The sequence below is a fragment of the Myotis nattereri genome, assembly GCF_964212035.1.
Source record: "Myotis nattereri genome assembly, chromosome: 2".
NCBI lineage: Eukaryota > Metazoa > Chordata > Mammalia > Chiroptera > Vespertilionidae > Myotis > Myotis nattereri.
In genome coordinates, this window is record NC_138076.1 from 201,778,628 (window position 1) to 201,797,448 (window position 18,821).

At 41.3% G+C, this 18,821-nt stretch overlaps 1 protein-coding gene across 1 annotated transcript in view; it reads right to left on the reverse strand.

Annotated features, from left to right (window-relative positions):
• Positions 1 to 257: 257 nt before the first annotated feature.
• PAH (phenylalanine hydroxylase) overlaps positions 258 to 18,821 on the reverse strand; it is a gene marked incomplete at its 5' end in the record, with an annotated part of 55,917 nt that continues 37,353 nt past the window's right edge. The window contains 9 exons of the mRNA XM_081085112.1: positions 258 to 1,794; positions 2,897 to 3,012; positions 4,880 to 5,013; positions 5,552 to 5,647; positions 6,433 to 6,489; positions 10,465 to 10,534; positions 11,595 to 11,730; positions 13,652 to 13,848; positions 16,652 to 16,719. Of these exons, the coding sequence (XP_080941238.1) occupies positions 1,751 to 1,794; positions 2,897 to 3,012; positions 4,880 to 5,013; positions 5,552 to 5,647; positions 6,433 to 6,489; positions 10,465 to 10,534; positions 11,595 to 11,730; positions 13,652 to 13,848; positions 16,652 to 16,719 (918 nt within the window). The 3' untranslated portion in view covers positions 258 to 1,750. The remainder of the gene's footprint in view (positions 1,795 to 2,896; positions 3,013 to 4,879; positions 5,014 to 5,551; positions 5,648 to 6,432; positions 6,490 to 10,464; positions 10,535 to 11,594; positions 11,731 to 13,651; positions 13,849 to 16,651; positions 16,720 to 18,821) is intronic.

The window sequence follows — 18,821 nt, forward strand, 5'->3', positions numbered from 1 at the left end:
AAACCTATATCCTGGGCGTGTGCCTCTGATTGGGAATCCAACTGGTGACCTTTTGGTGCCTATAGTGATGGTCAACCAACTGAGCAACACCAGCCAGCATAATGACCTTTATTTTAAAAACTGGTCTCTCTCTTCCTGCCCCTAGAAAGACAAAAAGTTTGACCACTTGGGCAGGAAAGTCTTAAAGATGGGCAGGAAAGCGAAGTCATGTTTTCTTGTGTTGAACCCTCAGTAAAACAACATGTCTGGAGAATGATGATGTTTAAATCAATTTCCTTTATGTTAACTATTTCATAAAATGAGCACAACACAATATTTCCAGATGAAAAAAAAACAACTGTCATTAGCAGCAGAGTGTTGACTTTTTGGAGCTTGTGATTTAAAACCGGTAATGCTACAGCTCTAGAAGGAAAAGGAAGCTTCAAAATGGTGTGCAACTGTCAGAAACTGGAACAGAGGAATGAAGGTCTACTGCCTTCTGCTTAAAAGAAGAAATTTCCATTTCAATCTCCAAAGTTATGTTTTTCAAGATAAAGGTTTAGCTTTATGTTGATGAACATGTCATTATTTTATTGCTTACAACATTAATTTGCATGTATATATAGATTTGGACTGTGTTGAAAGGTTTAAATTCTGTGGTGTGAGAATTATTTCAAAGCACAGTTTTTAAGGCATTATAAACCTCCCATTCTTCCTCAGATATCCAGTATTCATGTGAAATGTACAATCAACAAAAGTCTAAGTCTGTTGACTATCCATCCAGATATGACATAGATGATCACAATGAGCCCCTGCAATGGATTGGAAATCAGATTCTTTGACCATTGTTTCATGTCACAAGATTATCCAGCTAATATATTTCTAAGGCAGCAAGAGAAATATTTCATTCCAAGAAACACTTGAAAATGGAAAATTTTGTAACCACTAAATATTTTTATCATAATTAAAAATTCTCATTTGCTCTTTAATAATGTATTTCCTTATTCATTCAATGACTATTTACTGAATATCTACCAGCTAGGCTTTTAGTTAACATCTAATAAATCTTAAGTGTCTTCAAAATATCTCCCAAAACAAACTTTGCAATGATTAGAAGATGATGCTGCAAGTTGTAGGAGTCAGGTGGGGAGTTGTATTATCTTCCACAGCAGTATTTATGGTTACAATAAAACATACAGAAATGTTTTGATATTATACTATGAATTTTAATGTTTCTAACCATTTTAATAGGGTTCTGAATTAAAGAAAATGTTCATAGGCAATACAATAAAGAAGTTATTAGAATCATAGTTCAATGAAATAGAAGATGACTTTTGTAGGCTAAGATTTATATTAAACCCCAAAGTTCAATTCTAATCACAGGCTTGTGTTTTACATTGAGTGATACATACTCCTTTAGGAATTCTCTATGGTAAATATGAAGCTTGAATGAAGCAGGTCACAGATTAATTAACTTTGATGAAAAGTGACATTATTCATTTTAACTCAGTTGAGAGTATGCGATTATCATCTCAAAATCAAAAGATGACCCCAAAAGATCCCCCATTATGCTTTGGGGTATGTTTTAATAGGCTGTCATTTCAGATTATTTAGACTTATTTGTTGCTCCTTCACCTTGTTCAAAAAAGTGATTTAAGGCTGTCATTTCTAATTAAGGTTTGATTTTCAGACTTTCTCAGATAAAATAAAAGAAGTAGTTGGATTTCTATCAACAGATTCTCAGTTGACAGACCCATTTCTGTCCATGGCTTCACTTTATTTTCTGGAGGGCACTGCAGAGGATTCCAACTTCACCTAGAAAAAAAATAAATGAGCCACTCATATCATGAACACACACCCTTCAAGTGTCCACAATGTGTAAAGTACGGGGAAATCATCGGGATGCACCCCAACCCTCAAGGAGCTCACAGTGATAGAATTTGGGCAATCATGGCTTAGGTCAGTGGTTCTCAACCTTTCTAATGCCGCGACCCTTTAATACAGTTCCTCATATTGTGGTGATCCCCAATTTCATTGTTACAAATTGAACATAATTAAAGCATAATGATTAATCACAAAAACAATATGTAATTATATATGTGTTTTCTGATGGTCTTAGGCGACCCCTGTGAAAGAGTCGTTCGACCCCCAAAGGGATCGGGACCCACAGGTTGAAAACCACTGGCTTAGGTAGTTTCAAGTTTTAGGAAGTGAGAGAGCTATTAATATAATTGGCTTCCTCTTCCCATAGACTGCTTCTCAGGAGGAGTTAACAGTTTTCTCCCCCGGGGAAAATCACCAGCTGTTCTGTTTCTTTTTTACATGACCATCCATTGATGCTTGCAAGAAGCTAAGCCATTGAACCTAAAAGTGTGGTTCATACAAACCTCCTGTGTCAGAATCACCTGGGACCTTATTACAAATACAAACTCCCAAGCCTCATCACAAATTTTGTGAATGTAGTCTGGGGCTATGATCGATGACTATTCATTTTTAACTATCACCCCAAGTGATTCTGATGCACACTAGGTTTGAGAATGCACAGTCTAAGTAGATAACTCAGCCTAGACCACTGGACTAAGAAGGTCTCATGGAGCCACTCCCACTTATGCCATGTTGTTACCAAGCTCTGAGATACTTGGCAATCAGTGCAAGGAGGGGAATACAGCTCTCAAGAATTGAAGAAAATACTACATTATGAGTAAAATTTAGCATGGCTCCCGTGCCTCCCCTGTACCAAGAACTATGTTAAGTTCTTACTGTTCTATAGTCTTTATAGTTCTCATTCCTATTTTAATCTTCATAAGAACATGGCAAGAAATTTAATAAATTTCTTACTGTTTCTATCGTGAAGATACAAAAACACAACTCTCTCTATTTCTGGGAAAGAGAGTAGCCTCAAAGGTATGTTACTTACTGTTGATGGAGTCAGCCAAAATCTTAAGTTGCTGGGTATTGTCCACGACCTCAATCCTTTGGGTGTATGGGTCATAACGAACTGAGAAGGGCCGTGGGATTGTAGCAGCAAAGTTCCTGAAACCAAAACCATAGATCTGGGTGAAGGGCATCATTTGGGGAAAAGGTAATTCTGAAAGATTTCTCAATGGCCTTTCACTTGGCTATTAGTAACACAGAAAACGCTAGACCAGGAGGTTTAGACACAAGGCTAAGAAGTGTAATGGAGTTTTAGTGAGGTCCTCTTGGGAACCCTTTGTTGTTTGTGTGTCTATGTGACTATATAAACACATGTATGCACATATTTATTTGGTCACCTACTTCCAAAAAGAACAGAGGCAGCTTACAGTAAAAACCCAGGTTACAATAAAGCCAAAATTCTCATGGATTAAATAAAATAAAATAAAATAAAAAGAGTAAATAGAGCCCTAACTGGTTTGGCTCAGTGGATAGAGTGTCTGCCTGTGGATTGAAGGGTCCCAGGTTTGATTCTGGTCAAGGACATGTACCTTAGTTGCGGGCACATCCCAGGAGGGGGTGAATAGGAGGCAGCTGATCAATGTTTCTCTCTCATCGATGTTTCTAACTCTCTACCCCTTTCCCTTTCTCTCTGTAAAAAAATCAATAAAATATATTTTTTTAAAAAAAGAGTAAGTAGAATCCAGCTACAGAGTGTTATAGAAAAAAATAAGCTCTGAGATGGTTGGAAATCAGTGCAAGGAGGGAATACAGCTCTCAAGAGTTGAAGAAAACACTACATTATGAGTGAAATTTAGTATAGCTCTAGTGCCTCCCCTGTACCAAGAACTATGTTAAGTTCTTACTGTTCTATAGTCTTTATAATTCTCACTCCTATTTTAATATTAATAAGAACTCTAGCGGGAAGGTACTATTATTTTCCCCATTTTACAGTTGAGAAAACTGGGGCTTGGAGCAGCTAAGTGTCTACCAAGGCCATACTGGCAGTATATTGTGAAGCTGGGAAGACGAAGGTAGTCTGACTCTTCAGTAGGCTTGTTTCTTCTTCATTACTCCTAGGTCTGGGAGGAATGCACGTTAAGCAATGTAATTAACAAGATATTAAAAAATGATCTATAATATGCAAAGGTATCACAAATGATATTTCTAAGTTGGTTTCTGGTGAAAGTAGAAGCTGCCATAATGAGAAGACAATTATAAGGGAGGCTAGTAGGGCTCTCCAAGTTTATCGAGTCTGGTGGAGTACAGTGGCTGGATATCCAAGTTCCAGAGTTGGAACCCCTGGGCTCACTCACACCCTGAGATTGGTGCATTTGCTAATTACTTGTTGAGTGCCTACCATGTGTCATGCAATGTTCTAAGGGCTGGGGGAAGAGTAGAAAACAGAAATGATAAAATGTCTATCCTCATGGATCTTACATCCTACAATATAGTAGACATTAATAAGTAGAAAACAGAAAAATAAGTCATAGAAGGGGGTAAGTAGTGCTGGGGCCAGGCTGAGTAGTGGTTTTAAATAAGTTGGTTAGAGAAAGACGCACAAAGAAGGTTAAATGTGGGTAAAGATGTGAAGGAGATCAGGGAGTGAGTTCTGTAGGTGTCTAGGAGAATAAAGTGAACATAGGTTATAAGATTTCAAGGACTGATTTGGTGGAGGGACTTCTGTGTCTACTCTTCACACAGGAGGGTTCAATCTATGGATTTGGTGGCTGTATTGAACAAGGATCAGGTGGCTAGGTAGTCTGGAGGGATTGGCATGTGAGGACACTAGCTATGAAATAGTATCTCATGAAGGAACCCCTCCCAACAGAGAGTGGGAAGGGACAAGGGTGGGAGGCTCTATCTGCTGCACACTATTGCTGTGGGCACTGGAGTCCGCCTCCTGGCCAACCACCCACAGATCAGTGGCAACAGAGCAAGTAAGGAGGTCCCAAGAGCTGCTGACCTGCCTTAGTTGCCACCTCACCTTACTTTCTCCTTGGCATCGTTAAAACTCTCAGCCACGTAATACAGGGGCTGGAACTCTGTGATTGTGTACTCCTGAATGGCTGTCTTCTCCAGCTCCAGCGGGAGGAGCATGGGCTTGTCCGACAAGCAGTACTGCAAACACCAAGTGGAAAAATTTCACAGTTAAATCAGGGCCAATGGTCCCTGCTGCATCCCACAGGCCATTTGTGTGCCTTCTCCCATCTCACCTGGATTCCTTCCACACACCCCAGCCCAAAAGAAGTAAACTGAATTATTTTGCATCTGCTATATTCTACCCTTTATAGCTCATCTAAAACCTACAGTCAAGATAGAAAGAAGTAATGCACTGCAAACATTTTCAAATAAGGTGATCAACAGATGAGGGAGCCAACCACATTTGCTGGCACGTGTTTTCATACATCTGTATGCACAGTTCAACCTTGGAATCAGGAAGCCCCTCTGTCCTGGAGACCTGTGAACTTATAGTTCAATTAACACGCACTCATGATCAGATCATAACTGCTAAGGCAGCAATCTCTTAAGGTTAATCCCCTGGCTTGAATCACAAAATGAATGTCAATGGGGTTTCCATAGCACCAAGAAAAAAAAAAGAATGGTCAGCTATTTCCACCACTTTCAAATCTACTGTTAGTTCCTGTTAGAGTCATACCTGTAATTCACCAAAGGATGACAGCAGCCCGGCGCCATATGCCTTTATGGAGTCTCCTTGTTTGCAGAGCCCAAACTCCACAGTAAACCAGTAAATCTGGAATGGAAAGTCAAGTTGAGAGCACACCACAAGGGAGGTAAAGGCAGCAGATGCCCCATGATCAAGGACAGGACTGCCCAGGTAAGAGTTTGTGCAGGTTTGTTCTCTGAATCAGCATGACCTGAGGTCAACTCTCTGTCTCTTGTGTCTCATCCTAACCAATCATCTGTTGAATCAAGAGTTGGCTGAATGCAAGGTGAGACAGGAAGCAGTGACAGTGGGGGAGAATATTGAGGGTGCCCTCAAAGTATACCCCTAATAAATTGTTCTCTCTAGAACAGGAACTCCTCCACCACTTTTGCTTTCTTCTTCATGGAATCAACTAGAGTGAGATGTTCCCTTTATGTTGTTTGAACTTACCAAACAATCCCATCAGGCTCAGCAGTGGGAGGCAGGAGATTGGAGGGTGATAGAATCAATGAAGGGCCACCCCCTCATCTGTGCTAAACTTGGAATCTCTGAATGACCCCCCTATCAATCATTGCTTCCACATACACACATACTTTATGCTGGAGAAATCTCAAGGGCAATTATTACAGCTTATTGATATTTTCAAGGCACTCTGTTTAGAATCACATGTAAACATCTGCATGCAACTGATTTCAAAATCCAACCACTAAGGAGAAATCCAAGTGAAAAATTATACATGTGCAAATGTAACCCAGTGCATTCTGGTTTTCTTTCCAAATGACCTGGCTTTCAGGGGAAGAACAAAGCTTCAGAGACCTGAGGGCTGTAACCCATAACACTCCCACTACCCACCACAGAAACGCAGAATTTACCGTGGCAAGTTTCTCAATGTACTCATCAGGTGCACCCAAAGAGGCAAGGCCAATTTCCTGTAATTATGAAAAAAACGGAGTCATTGGCATGACAGGGTCTGCCTATTTTCAACCTTTATCCTCAGTTAAAGATAAAGGTACTTGATCACAGAAGGTGATGGTTGGCTAGATGTCTTCAGAAGAGCTCAGAGAGACCCTAATTGTTCTGTCAAGTCTTCCTTAAGCACACATCATAGAATCACAGATCTCTAGAGTGGGGGAAACTGTTCCCTAGCTGGTCAATCACCTGTTGAATCAAGAGTTGGCTGAATGAAAGTGTTGGCTTGATTCAACAGGTGTATTTTTTTACAGATGAGAAAACTATGGCACAGAAAAGGGAGATGATATGCTCAAGGTTACACAGCACTTTGTGTCTAAAGCTTCATCTCTTGATTCCAATTTAGTAATTATTCTTCTACAGCAGAAGTGGAACATTTCTGGGGTACTAGATAGGTCTTAATTATACACCCTGAAGAAACCACAGAAGTGCTTGACATCCATCCAGGTATATATAGTTGGAGAGTCTGAAATGTCACGAACCACTTCTCATCACAGCTTCAACTGCGAAATTTCTCTAGCTGTATTTTTGTCTCTCTTGCAGCATTTGCTTCAGTCTGCCTTGTATCAGTGTGTGTGTGTGTGTGTGTGTGTGTGTGTGTGTGTGTTTGTCTTTCCTACCATATGCAAAAACATTGTGCTCTTCTGGAAACATACAAAATTGATAAATATCCTTTATCTCATGGTTTTTACTTTCGAGTAGGTAATTCAGTTGGTTCAAGAAATAGAGAGGGGCCAGTATGCTTAAAGCAGAGTAAGAGGATGGGGGGAGTGACAGATGATATCAAACAGGAATCTGGAGCCCCATCATGTAGGACCTTTTTGGTTATTTGGGGCTCAAGATTGTCCTCTCAGTGAAATGGGGAGACATTACAGGGTTTTGAGCAGAGAAGTGGCAAGATTTGATTTATGTCTTCAAAGATTCACTCTGGCTTCTCTGTGAGAATAGACTGTAGGGGGTCAAGGGTAGAGGAGGGGAGACCAGTTATGAGGCTACTGCAGTCACCAGGGTGAGGAATGCTAGTGGCTAACACTAGGTTGTAGCAGTGAATATGATGAGAAATGACAAGATTCTACATATATTTTGAAAGTAAGCCCTTAGAATTTTCTGAAAGATATGGTTGTAGGTATGTAAGAAAGAAAAGTCAATGATGTCCCCCAAGTGCTTTTGGTTTGAGAAACTAGAAGGATGGAGTTGCCATGAACTAATATAGGGGGCTGTGGGTGAAGAAGGTTTGAACAGGAAGATAAAGAATTCAGTTTTGGACAGGATGAATAAAGATGTCTATTAGACATCCAAGTGGAGATATTGAATAGGTGGTTGGATATGTAAGTCTAAGTTTTAGGATTAAAGTCTGGGTGGAGATATAAATGTGTTTATCATCAGGTTAGAGCTTGTATTTAAAGCCATGAAATTGGGTGATATAACCAAGAAATTAACGTAGATAGAGGGAAGGACTAAGAATTGGGCCCATAATGAAGCAAGAAGTTACATGGTCTTTATCCCTGTATTCCTGTCTAGGCCAAATGCAGCACCTGGCCCAGATTACATACTGAGAAAACGCTGTCCAGTTAGAATGAATCAAATCTAGATACTGGCTTAGCCTGGATCTACTCTCTTGCCCCTTCCCCATCTCTGTTCCAGACATGCCACAGTTCTAAGTCTATCGGGAGCCATTGATAAATCCAAGATCAAAATGGCACCCTGTTCTAGTTGTCACCAAACTTTGTGAGCCTAGAGATTGCCTAGCACAAGGGGTCCCAAGATATCCCTGTGTTCCTGCCAGAAGCTGATCCACCCTTGCTGCTTGACACAGTCGCTGCAGGGAAGAAACATCTGCACAGCTTATGTTTCAAGGGACCTGGCATTTATGGCATATGTTTGCTCCCCCTCTTAATGCTATGTGTTTTAAACAGGACCACCTCCCCAAGAAAGGTTGTTTCCCCAGGTGAGGATTTTTCCTTGGAGTTAGGGAGGGAATAAAACCCCTTAACTAAGTGCCAGGCGGGTAATTAATCACTTTAACTACGAACAATCACACTTAAGCTACATAATCTTTACTCCCTGGAATGGAGATAAGAAACGCCCTAACCTTTGGAATATAAATTGATAGGATTAAAATCAACTGGTATAAATACAGATGTAACAAGACAATAAAACACAGAACTTGGCTGGAGAACCTGGCTAGAGAACCTCGCTATGCTGATCAACTGAACACTGTCTCCGTGTCATTCCTTCTTCATCGACTCCATCCACACCTTTGGGAACCCCTGGACCTGCTGGGGCTGGACCCCAACATGTTCCATCTCCATCCCATCTTTTAATCTAGCAGAAAGCAAGTCCTGCCTTTACATAAAAAAAGGGATGTGCTCAGGGAAGCTTTAGAATGGTTCTCTGCCTTAGGACTGTCCTGGTCAAAGTTGAAACTGTGTGGCACTCATGGCCCAGAGCTTCCATCTCTCTCTTTTAAAAAAAAATTAAGTTCTTTATTGTTTAATATATTACATAAGTCTCCTTTTCCCCCATTGACCTCTCCCGGGCCACCCCTAACCCCCAGCACATGCCCTCCCTCCTCCCCCCACCCCAGTCTGTGTCCATTGGTTATACTCATATGCATGCATACAAGTCCTTTGGTTAATTTCTTATCCCCTCACCCCCCACCATCCCTCATAGGTTGGACAGTCTACTCAGGTAATTGTCCACTTCTCTGTGGAGCCCCCCAAAATGGAAATGGCTTAAGGGTATTACTTAATCTCCTTAATAGCTTCTGATGGTGAGAACAAAAAGTTCTATTCTGATAAGAAAACTTATTTATCTTTGGCCATAGCAACAATCCCAATTTTAAAGCTTCCAAAACAAGCAGTGGCACTGGGCAGCAAGAACCACACTTCTGAAAGTCAGCCTATCAGCAGTAACTTCAGTCCAGTGGTAACGCTGCCACAGTTAAGGTTCAACCAATCCTTAAGCACTTTTTAATGTTCAACAATCTCTGAATCCACATTTCCCAGAACCCTACATAAAAGCAAGTTTTCATTGTTTGGGGAAGTCTGTGTCTTACAAGAATAGTTTTTCCTTATGTAGCAAGCAATTAATTCAGCTTTTTTGTTTGTTCACTTGTTTCATATATTAAGTGATAGCCTCTTCCTTCAACAGGAAAATGTTTATTTCTTCCAGCCTGCTTATAAAATTCACACACAATCCCATTACTCTGAAATTCATGCTTGGTCCAGCATTTGTTCATGGGTCATTCCATTTGATCGTGTGTGTGTGTGTGTGTGTGTGTGTGTGTGTGTGTGTGTGTGGCAGGAGGGCTTTTTATTGATACACATTTGAAGAACAGGGTGGCCCCTCAAGACAACTTTTCTCAGGTCACACAGGTGATTGGTGGCTTGGTAGGACCTATGCATGCATTGTCATTCAACAATCTCATGATCCAATGATGGTTCTAGGCCACCTCTCAAAGCCTGGAGAGCATTAGTAGAATTCTTTCACTGATCCCCAAAACATTTTTTGAACATGGTCACCACTGTTATAGATTAATCAAGATCTAGCCTACTATTTTGATAATAGTGAAAAAACATTAGGCTTATTATTTTTTGCCAACTCTGAGTAGGGCTACTGGCATTGGATTTTTGGCAAATGTCATCTTACTTAATGAAAACATATACCAAATGACTGCTTGATAAGGTAAAGTCACTTCTACATGGAACCAGAGAGGTTTTTCATTGATGAAAGGCTAATATACCACCCCTGGTAGGACAAATGAGATTAGAAAATTCAACAATTTAATTCAGAGTATGAGGGATTCACAAATCAAATGTTGTGGTCTCTAGAATAGGTATCTCCATAGGACCATACACCCATCTCAGGTGGTAGCACAGAACTGTACCTTCCAGAGACATGAGGCTAGAAGGCTAAACATATGCATTCCTCACCTGGGAAAACTGGGCAAAACTGCGATCTGAAAACAAGGGCACGTGTCCCAACAGCTCATGGCAGATGTCACTGAAAGAGAGAACACAGAGTTTGGGGGTGAACAAGGGTTACAAGCACACCCGACTCAGTCTTACTACATAAGGAGTGGGTGGGAAGAAAGGAAGTGATTCCTTTAGGCTTATGCCCTCACTTCCAAGAATAAGTGGTATACAAACCTTGGGATCAGGTGAGGCAGAGTACAAGAGAAAAGGAAGAGGGGAAAGAAAAGTAAGGGGCAGGACAGGACACAGCAGCCAGGGGGTCTTAGGTGTATGCCCAGTGGGGTGCGGAAGAGCCAATATTTCTGTTGGCATTCCCCCAGACACTTGAGTGAGCTGTGGATCATGAACACTTCCCATCCCAAGTCCTCACCTTGGCATTGACGTTGCTGGGCAGATACAATGTGCTCAGTTATTCTCCACAGGAAATAAAAAATAATTTTTAATAGAACTGTTCCTCTCTTATTCTAGAGTGGGCAGCAGTCAGTCAAGAAAGAAAGCTTACATTGATTTAACTTCATGTGCCAGGTCCATTAAGAATGGGTCTTTTCTGATTTATAATAATAAACTTTGTAGGTAGGGAAAGACCATTTTGGGTGTCCTGCTGAATTTTTGTATGAATTGCTTAAGTTTTAGCTGCCTAAGGAGATAGCTAAATGCAAAAGTAAGCAGCATAGTAGCCAGCCATTCTCTACTTTCAGTCAAAACACAATCTAGGCAGAGAAAGTTTAGAATCATGTAGTCATGTATTTAGGAGGTGTTGAGATAGCTTGCCATCTCTTTTTCCTGTTCCCATTTGGAACTTTATAGCTCTGACTCCTACAATCCCTTTGGAATTTGAATGTGACCTCTCATTCCCATTGCCAGGGAAGGTCTGAATCTTTGGTTCAAAAGATGTCCATATCTCCAATTAGTATGGTCTGTTTGAACAGAGAAAATCCCCAGAAGTGATGAGTTTTTCTTTTAGCATCAAACAATCCAGGCACCTTGTTCTATGGATGAGTCCACAAATAAACCAAACCTCATTCCTGGATTAAAGAGAGGTGGCATACACTGTTGCTGGCAACTGGTGGAGGGGGGATAATACTTACGGTTCAGGTGTATACATGGGCTTGGACCCATGTCTGATGTACTGGGTGCAGTGGAAGACTCGGAAGGCCAGGCCACCCAGGAAATCCCGAGAGGAAAGCAGGCCAGCCACAGGTCGGAGGCGGAAGCCAGTGCAACCTAGGAATCAAGAGAGAAAGAAAACTCAAAGCCCATCACAACAGAGCCAGAGGGCTCTGAAGACTTTTAGGTAGGGAAGCAATATATCCTGCTGTCCAGGAGATGGGTGCTGATGCCAGATAGACTTATCATCTTCAAATATCTACCCCAGTACTTCCTAGCTGGGTGATATGGGCCAAATAAGTTCAAGTCTCTGAGACTCAGTTTCCTCACCTGTAACATGTGGATAAATACTTCTTAGGATCATTCTGAAAATCAAAAGAGCTAACAAAGTACAGTGGGGCCTTGACTTACGAGTTTAATTCATTCCGTGACGGAGCTCATAACTCAAATTACTCGTATGTCAAATCATAAAGTGAACGAGTGAGACACGTGATGCTGGGCTGATGTTGTGGCGTTCACTGTGACATTCGCTGCACCAACTAGCGGTGGGGTATCTGAAGCTGGCTCGTAACCCGAATTTTAGCTCTCAACTCAAAGCAAAAAATCGGCCGAGAGACAGCTCCTATCTTGAAAAACTTGTTAGTCGGGACACTCGGAAGTCAAGGCCCCACTTTACTTTCACAGAGCCTAGCACTTTGGAAACATCCAATAAATTTACCTTCTATTATTATTTGTTAGGTTTAAATGCTTATTCCCTACTCCTTGTCTTTCCAGAGTACAGATAAAATTTTCACGGCACTTCCCAGGAAGAAAAAGGATGAAAGGAGCACTCTGGTTTCTCTATCGCACCTCACACAGTCCACCCCATGAAGACCAGTGACTTCCCTGATTCAAGCCTTTGGGAAGAGGAATGAATATTCTCAATTTCACTTTCTTCCCTTTCTCTCTTGACTGTTGGTCCATAGAGGAGCACACTCTGGTGTGCTCTTGGCCATGGAATGGGCTACACACTGTGCCAATGAATTGGCAAGGAAGTCCATGGTGGCTACACATCTCTACCGCATTCTCTAAGTAGCTTTTATTAGTAATAAAGGTGACATTTTGTTCTCCATCTCTTTGGTTCCTCTATTTTCTTCTCAATTTGTTTCAGACTTAGGAGGAGAATAATAACAGTGGGCATCATTATAATAATAGCTAATGCTATACATTACATACTATATGTCAGACACTGTTCTAAGTACTTAATACATACTAACTAATCCTCACAACCCCCCTATGAGTTATATGTTTTTACTATCCCCACTTTACAAATGGGGAAGCAGGTGTTTACTATGGGTTAGTTGATTGTTTTAGTTTGGTTTTGCTGAATTAACACCACCTCCTGGCAAAGAGGAAAACCCTTATCTCCTTGGAAGTGATGTCACCCCAATGATGTGGTTCCCCACTAAGATACTGAGTCCAAGTTAGGCAAATGCACTGAGCATCTACTGTATATGTAGTATCACTGTGCTGGTGATTTCACATGCAGCATCTCATTTCATTCTCACAACTGCCCTCTGAGAAAGGCCAACATGCTGACACAGACTCCATTGGACAGATGACAAAAGTGAGGTAGGTTCACCCAACTAGAGAAAGTCCAAAGCAAGATTCATACCAGATGGGTGTATAGGCTTGGAGTTCAGGCTTTCTTAACACTGCCCACAAATAATACATTTCTTACACACAGGCACACTGCTGCCATCTCATAACATAGCAGAACTGCAAGGAAAACCATGACTGGGCAACCTGGGCCTTGAGTATGAAAAAAACAACGATTCAGGGGCATTGATAGGCAAAACCCATGCCTTGTGCCTTTAAGGAGGGAGGCGATGAGAGTAGATTAACAGCGGAGGCTGGAAGTGAGGCAGAGCTCAGCAGTGACATTCCATTTTTCCTGGGAGAATCAACCTGCACGCATTGCCATCGGCACACTCACACTGGCCTCCATTTATTGCCCTCCCCTCCTGTCCCTTTACCTTTGACCCTGATGTGCACTTACTCTGCAGAAACTGAGACACCTCCTCCAGCTGGGGAATGTTATCTTCACGGAAGCCACAATACTTTTCCAGGAGTGGGAAGATGTGGTTGTGCTCATAGCAAGCGTGGGTTTTATACAAGGACTTCAGAGTCTTGAACACCGTGCCCCAGGTTTTCTTTTCCTCCTCCGTGTATTCCACTTGAGGAATGGGTTGCCCACTAGAACACAGGCATGAGATATTTGTCTCTGGCAGGACAGGTGCATGAAGGAGTGTTAGCAGAGGTGCCACCACCTGGACTCCAGTGGATTATGTAAGTTATTTGAAAGAGGAAAATTCCACTTCTCGATGTAGGAAACATTCAACTGAATTGGTGAAGCAATGATACAAGGTCTCACCTCATCAACTGCCCCAATGATTTGCAGTCACATTGGGAAATCACTTGGCCTTTCTGCTCTCTTATCTCTCCAATTGTTTACGTAAGGTGGAAATTCACTTACCTTCAGGGGCCAGGCAGGTAATGTAAATATATAAAGTAGCAGGTATAGGCAATAGGAGGGTGGGGTTGGGACAACTGAAGAATGCATTCTCTTTCTAAACAATGGCATCCAAGTTCAATTAAAGCACCAGAGTTCAATTAAAGTTTTGTATTATGTCAAATAAAGCAATTGTGGGCTAAAGTGGATTGAATATGTGCACCATGAGTTTAAGACCCTTGCCTAGTGGGCATGCACTTGCTGGATTTGATATTTGGGTCCCTGGGAAGTTCCAGAGGTATTTAAATGCATGCTGGGTACAAGATCTGCTTATCTAGCATCTTCCGCTATGACATAACAGAACTACAGGGAGCTTGTGGGCCCTGCCCTGTAGATCCTGAATCAGTGGGGAGGGAGGGCCCAGGCATCTAGATTCCTGTAAGTTCTCAGATGACATGCTATAGTTCAAGAGTCATTAGTTTGAATAGTCCTTTTGAAAACTATCTAAGAATGAGCTGTGTTATGAATAGTGAAATAAAAGAAAACCAAAGAAAGCCTGATTTCGAAGACCTGTGACTGTTCTGTGGGTTGTAGGCCTGTTTCCTAACAGGATACACAGTGTCTGGGACAAGGCAAGACTGTTTATCTCAGAATAATGGCTCATCATCAGGCTCCAAACTAGGTCACTCCTTCCTTTTCAGAAGTGTAGCTCACAGGAAAGCACTGCGATGGCCTACAGGTGGGCAGGGATCAGGGGGCAGAGACAGGTTTTTGCTTAAGTATTGAAAGCAAGACAAGCTCGGGGGTTCTGTAATGGCCAGCAGTGATTGTGGAAAGGACATCAGGTGGACCCCCTCCTAAGGCTGCACCATTATTTCAGGGCTAAGTGCTGATGAAGGGAAATAACAGGTTTTTGAAACAAACAGAGTTGGGTTCAATACTTGGCTGCGCCAGTTCATAGCTAAATGGCCTTGGGCAATTTAGTAAACCTCTCTGAGCCTGTGCAGCTATTACATGGGCTATTTGGAGACACATTTTATCAACTGATCACTATACTGGGACTATGATTCATGGTGCCTAAGTTTGATCCCTATGTGGAACAATTATTGAGAAGGCGCCAGAGACCCGAATGTGGGGCTGTTGGCATGGAGGGTGGTAGAAGCCAAGGAAGGGGGCCAAAGTTGAGTCCTGAAAGATGTTACAATTTCTGGGGTGGGAGGAATTGGCCAGAGGAGACAGAGAAGAAACCTCAGAAAGGGAGGAGAGAAACCAGCAGAAGTGAAATCTATGGAGAAGTACAGTCTCCTGACTCTGAGAGTCCCCAGATACCCATGCGAGTGACTGAGAATGACTTTGGAGCTAAACAAATCTAAGTTCAAAATCAGAGCATGCCACCTGCTAATATATGACTTTGGCAAGTTACTTGTTTCAAGCTGTAGTTTTTCCATCAGGAAAATGGGGAGTCACTATAAAGACTAAATGAAATAATGTGCATAAAGCATTTAGCAAAGCCCCAGACAGAGCAGGGAGATAACACAGGTAAATGAGACCTATTCTTATTGATCAGCTAAAGAAGGACTCCTGTCAATATCTGATTTGATGGTGTCCACCTGACCATATTGGGGCAAAGGTAAGGACAGGAGAGAGAGATCATGTTCTGTGATTCCCGCTTGCCACCAGCCAAAACCCACATATGCTAGGCCAAGGTCAGCACGGTTCTGGATCTCTCTATTACCAGGAGTCATTCAGAGAAGGAACCTTCCTCATTTGAAAGGTGACTTTGTCTTCTGAATACAGAGCCCTACCATCTCCTTTATCTCCCTCAAAGTTGTTAAAGAACCATTACTCAGAGTTCTGGTGAATTGCTAAGTTTCTTCTTGTAGACGCCTTTTCTCAAGCTCTTAACTCAGGAACGGAGCTCAGACCTCCAGGCACTGTTTCACATGGGAACATCTGAAGTTCCTGGGGACTCACAATAGCTCACCAGTTCTCCTCCAAATAACATATTTAATATTTGCATTTTCCTTTGGCTAAAAGAAGTCAGAAGAGGAGCATAGAATCCCAGACGGGGGAAAAAGACACTCATCTGAAAATTGCCCTTTGCAGCTGGGTCAGATGGGATGAAAGAAGAACGCTGAGGCTGGCGCGCCTGAAACCTCAGATTCATTATTTCAGCAAAGCAGCCAACTCCTGAATGTAAATGATGCTCTTTCTCCTTCCATGTTTAATGTGGAGAATACCAGAGGCTCTTTTATTCAGCACTGAGGCCTTTTATAATTACTTCAGACATCACGGCATAATTACACAACAAAGCCTGATAGAGAGCTGGGCCCTGGCGCAGTGGGTAATTTTGTTTTGTCTAGTAGCATTTTTTAAAACAGGTGTTATTAAAGGGGGGTCGAGCACACACACACACACACACAGACACACACACGCACACACACACACGCACCAGGCAGGACTCTTCATGCTGGTGTTTTCCAAACTTAGGCAAGGAAGAGGCAGTCTAGGAGTGTGCTCCTCCCCGCAACAATCAAGCAGACTTACTGTCGGTAGTTGTAGGCTATGTCAGCAAAATACTTCCGTCTTGCTCGGTACACAGGATCTTTAAAGCCCTAGGAGAAAGGAGACACTTGGTATCTCAAAGCTTTGAATGAGAGCCTTGAGCTCCTTCCCTTGATTATACCCTGAAAATAAAGTCTCAGCTTTAAACCAAGGGTAAACTCTCCCACCAATATGAGTGATGCATCATAAGCAATACCCTCAATTTACTGAGCCCCTGTTCGATGGGATTCCAAAGTGCAAATAGTGTACAGGTTTTAAAGAAATCTCATTCATAGCATTTCTAACTTGTAAACTTGCTAAATTAGATCAAGCTGGTAGGATTGATATCTATGATGAAGATATACAATATCCACTAAATGTTTGACTAATGATAAGTATCTAGCATTGCCTCCTAACTTCTTGATAGACAAACAATACATGCTTACTGCCACTGCAATTTTAAAAAATACCATTTATTGATTGCCTACTATGTGCCAGTCTGTGCTAGAGACTTATTTTATGAATAACTCTCACAACACATTTGTGAGGTACATTATTTTGAAGAGAAATCTGCACCCTCATGTTAATTGTAGCATAATTCACAATAGCCAAAAAATGGAAACAACCTAAGGATTCATTGATGAGTGAATGAATAATATTCCATTGCCTATATGTATTTATTCAGCCATAAAACAAAAGAGAAAAACCTTCTGACAATATGGATGAACTTTGACAGCATTGTGCTAAGTGAAATAAGTCAGACAGTGAAAACAAATACTGTATGGTCTTACTTATATGTATATGATTTGAGAAATAGAGAAATCCAGATGTTTCACCCTGTAAAAGTAAAGTAAAATTACCAGACATTTTTTTTCATACCAAACCTAACTTCCAGATAAGTTAAGTAATTATTAATTTAGAAAAATTCTATGATGGGATTATTACAAAAAAATAACTTGTTTTCCCTAGAGCAATGCATGGTTTTGCATCATTAATTCCTATAGAAAAGCTAGGACTCTGAAAAATTAGAGCTACCACCGAGTCTACTTCTTCTGGGAGAAGATGAGTTGATGTGATAGGAAAATTGGGCACCATGATTTTATTTCCAAGCAGCACTAACATACTCTTTCATGAAGCCATCTACTTGGCTAAAAGAAAAGCACATCTCCATACTGAGAACTCAAAATATAAATTTAATGGGTGTCAATCATTAAGGCTTGATCATGACTGTCATCCTTACCTCTCAGTCTTATTTAACAATCAGTAGTAAATGGCTTTAAACATCCCCTAAGTATGAAGTGTAGACCTCTGCACTTTCAAGGTGCCTTGAAGAATATCTATTTCTACATTTTGACCTAGATATGAGGAAGGTGAAGCTCAGAGAACCATCTGCCCAAGAACCCTCAACGAAAGAACCAGGATCTCCACTCAGGTTTTCTGGTCCTAACCAGGCTGACGAGTAGAGGTTTGAGGGTTGAAGCTAAAAACCAGGGAGACAAGAGAAGAATATCCTTAACCCATAGATTTCCACCTCATCATGTCGCCTCCAGAAAAGGGGTGTCCAAGACAATTTATCTTCCCCTTTGGGCTCTCTATCTTTAATCTGTGATGTACTTTGTCTAGGTAGTTTAAATATTTTTCCATCAGTGAAAAAAAAAAGCTTGAAATAAAATCATGGTATCCAGTAAATGTCAACTTTGTCAGAGGGAATACATAAATATACACATGAAATGATGGAAGAAATACACCAAAGTCTAACAAATGTCATGAAAATGAGAAAAAGTAACTGTTTTAGTCTTATATACTATTATGCTTTTGAAGTTTTCTATGGTGTGTAGGGTGTTTTTAATAGATAGAAAAAAGTAAAATAATAGTAAAAATCCATCTCAAATCATTATGGAGAGTGGCAGCAAATTCATCCATTGAGATATATATAATCACACAGATTCTCTCTGTGGGATGGTTTCTAACCACGGTTCTTTTTAACTCAAAGTCACTAAAAAGTTCATTATTAGCCTGCAAGGGGACCCCACTAACTAGGCTGCATGGACTTTTGCTCTCCCTATTACCAGTGAAAGGGAGCTATAACCTGGAAGTCTATCTCTCGGGGAGCTGGCCTTCCATCCTTTGGGCTGCCGGGTGACCACAGGGCCTCCACACCACATGGAATACA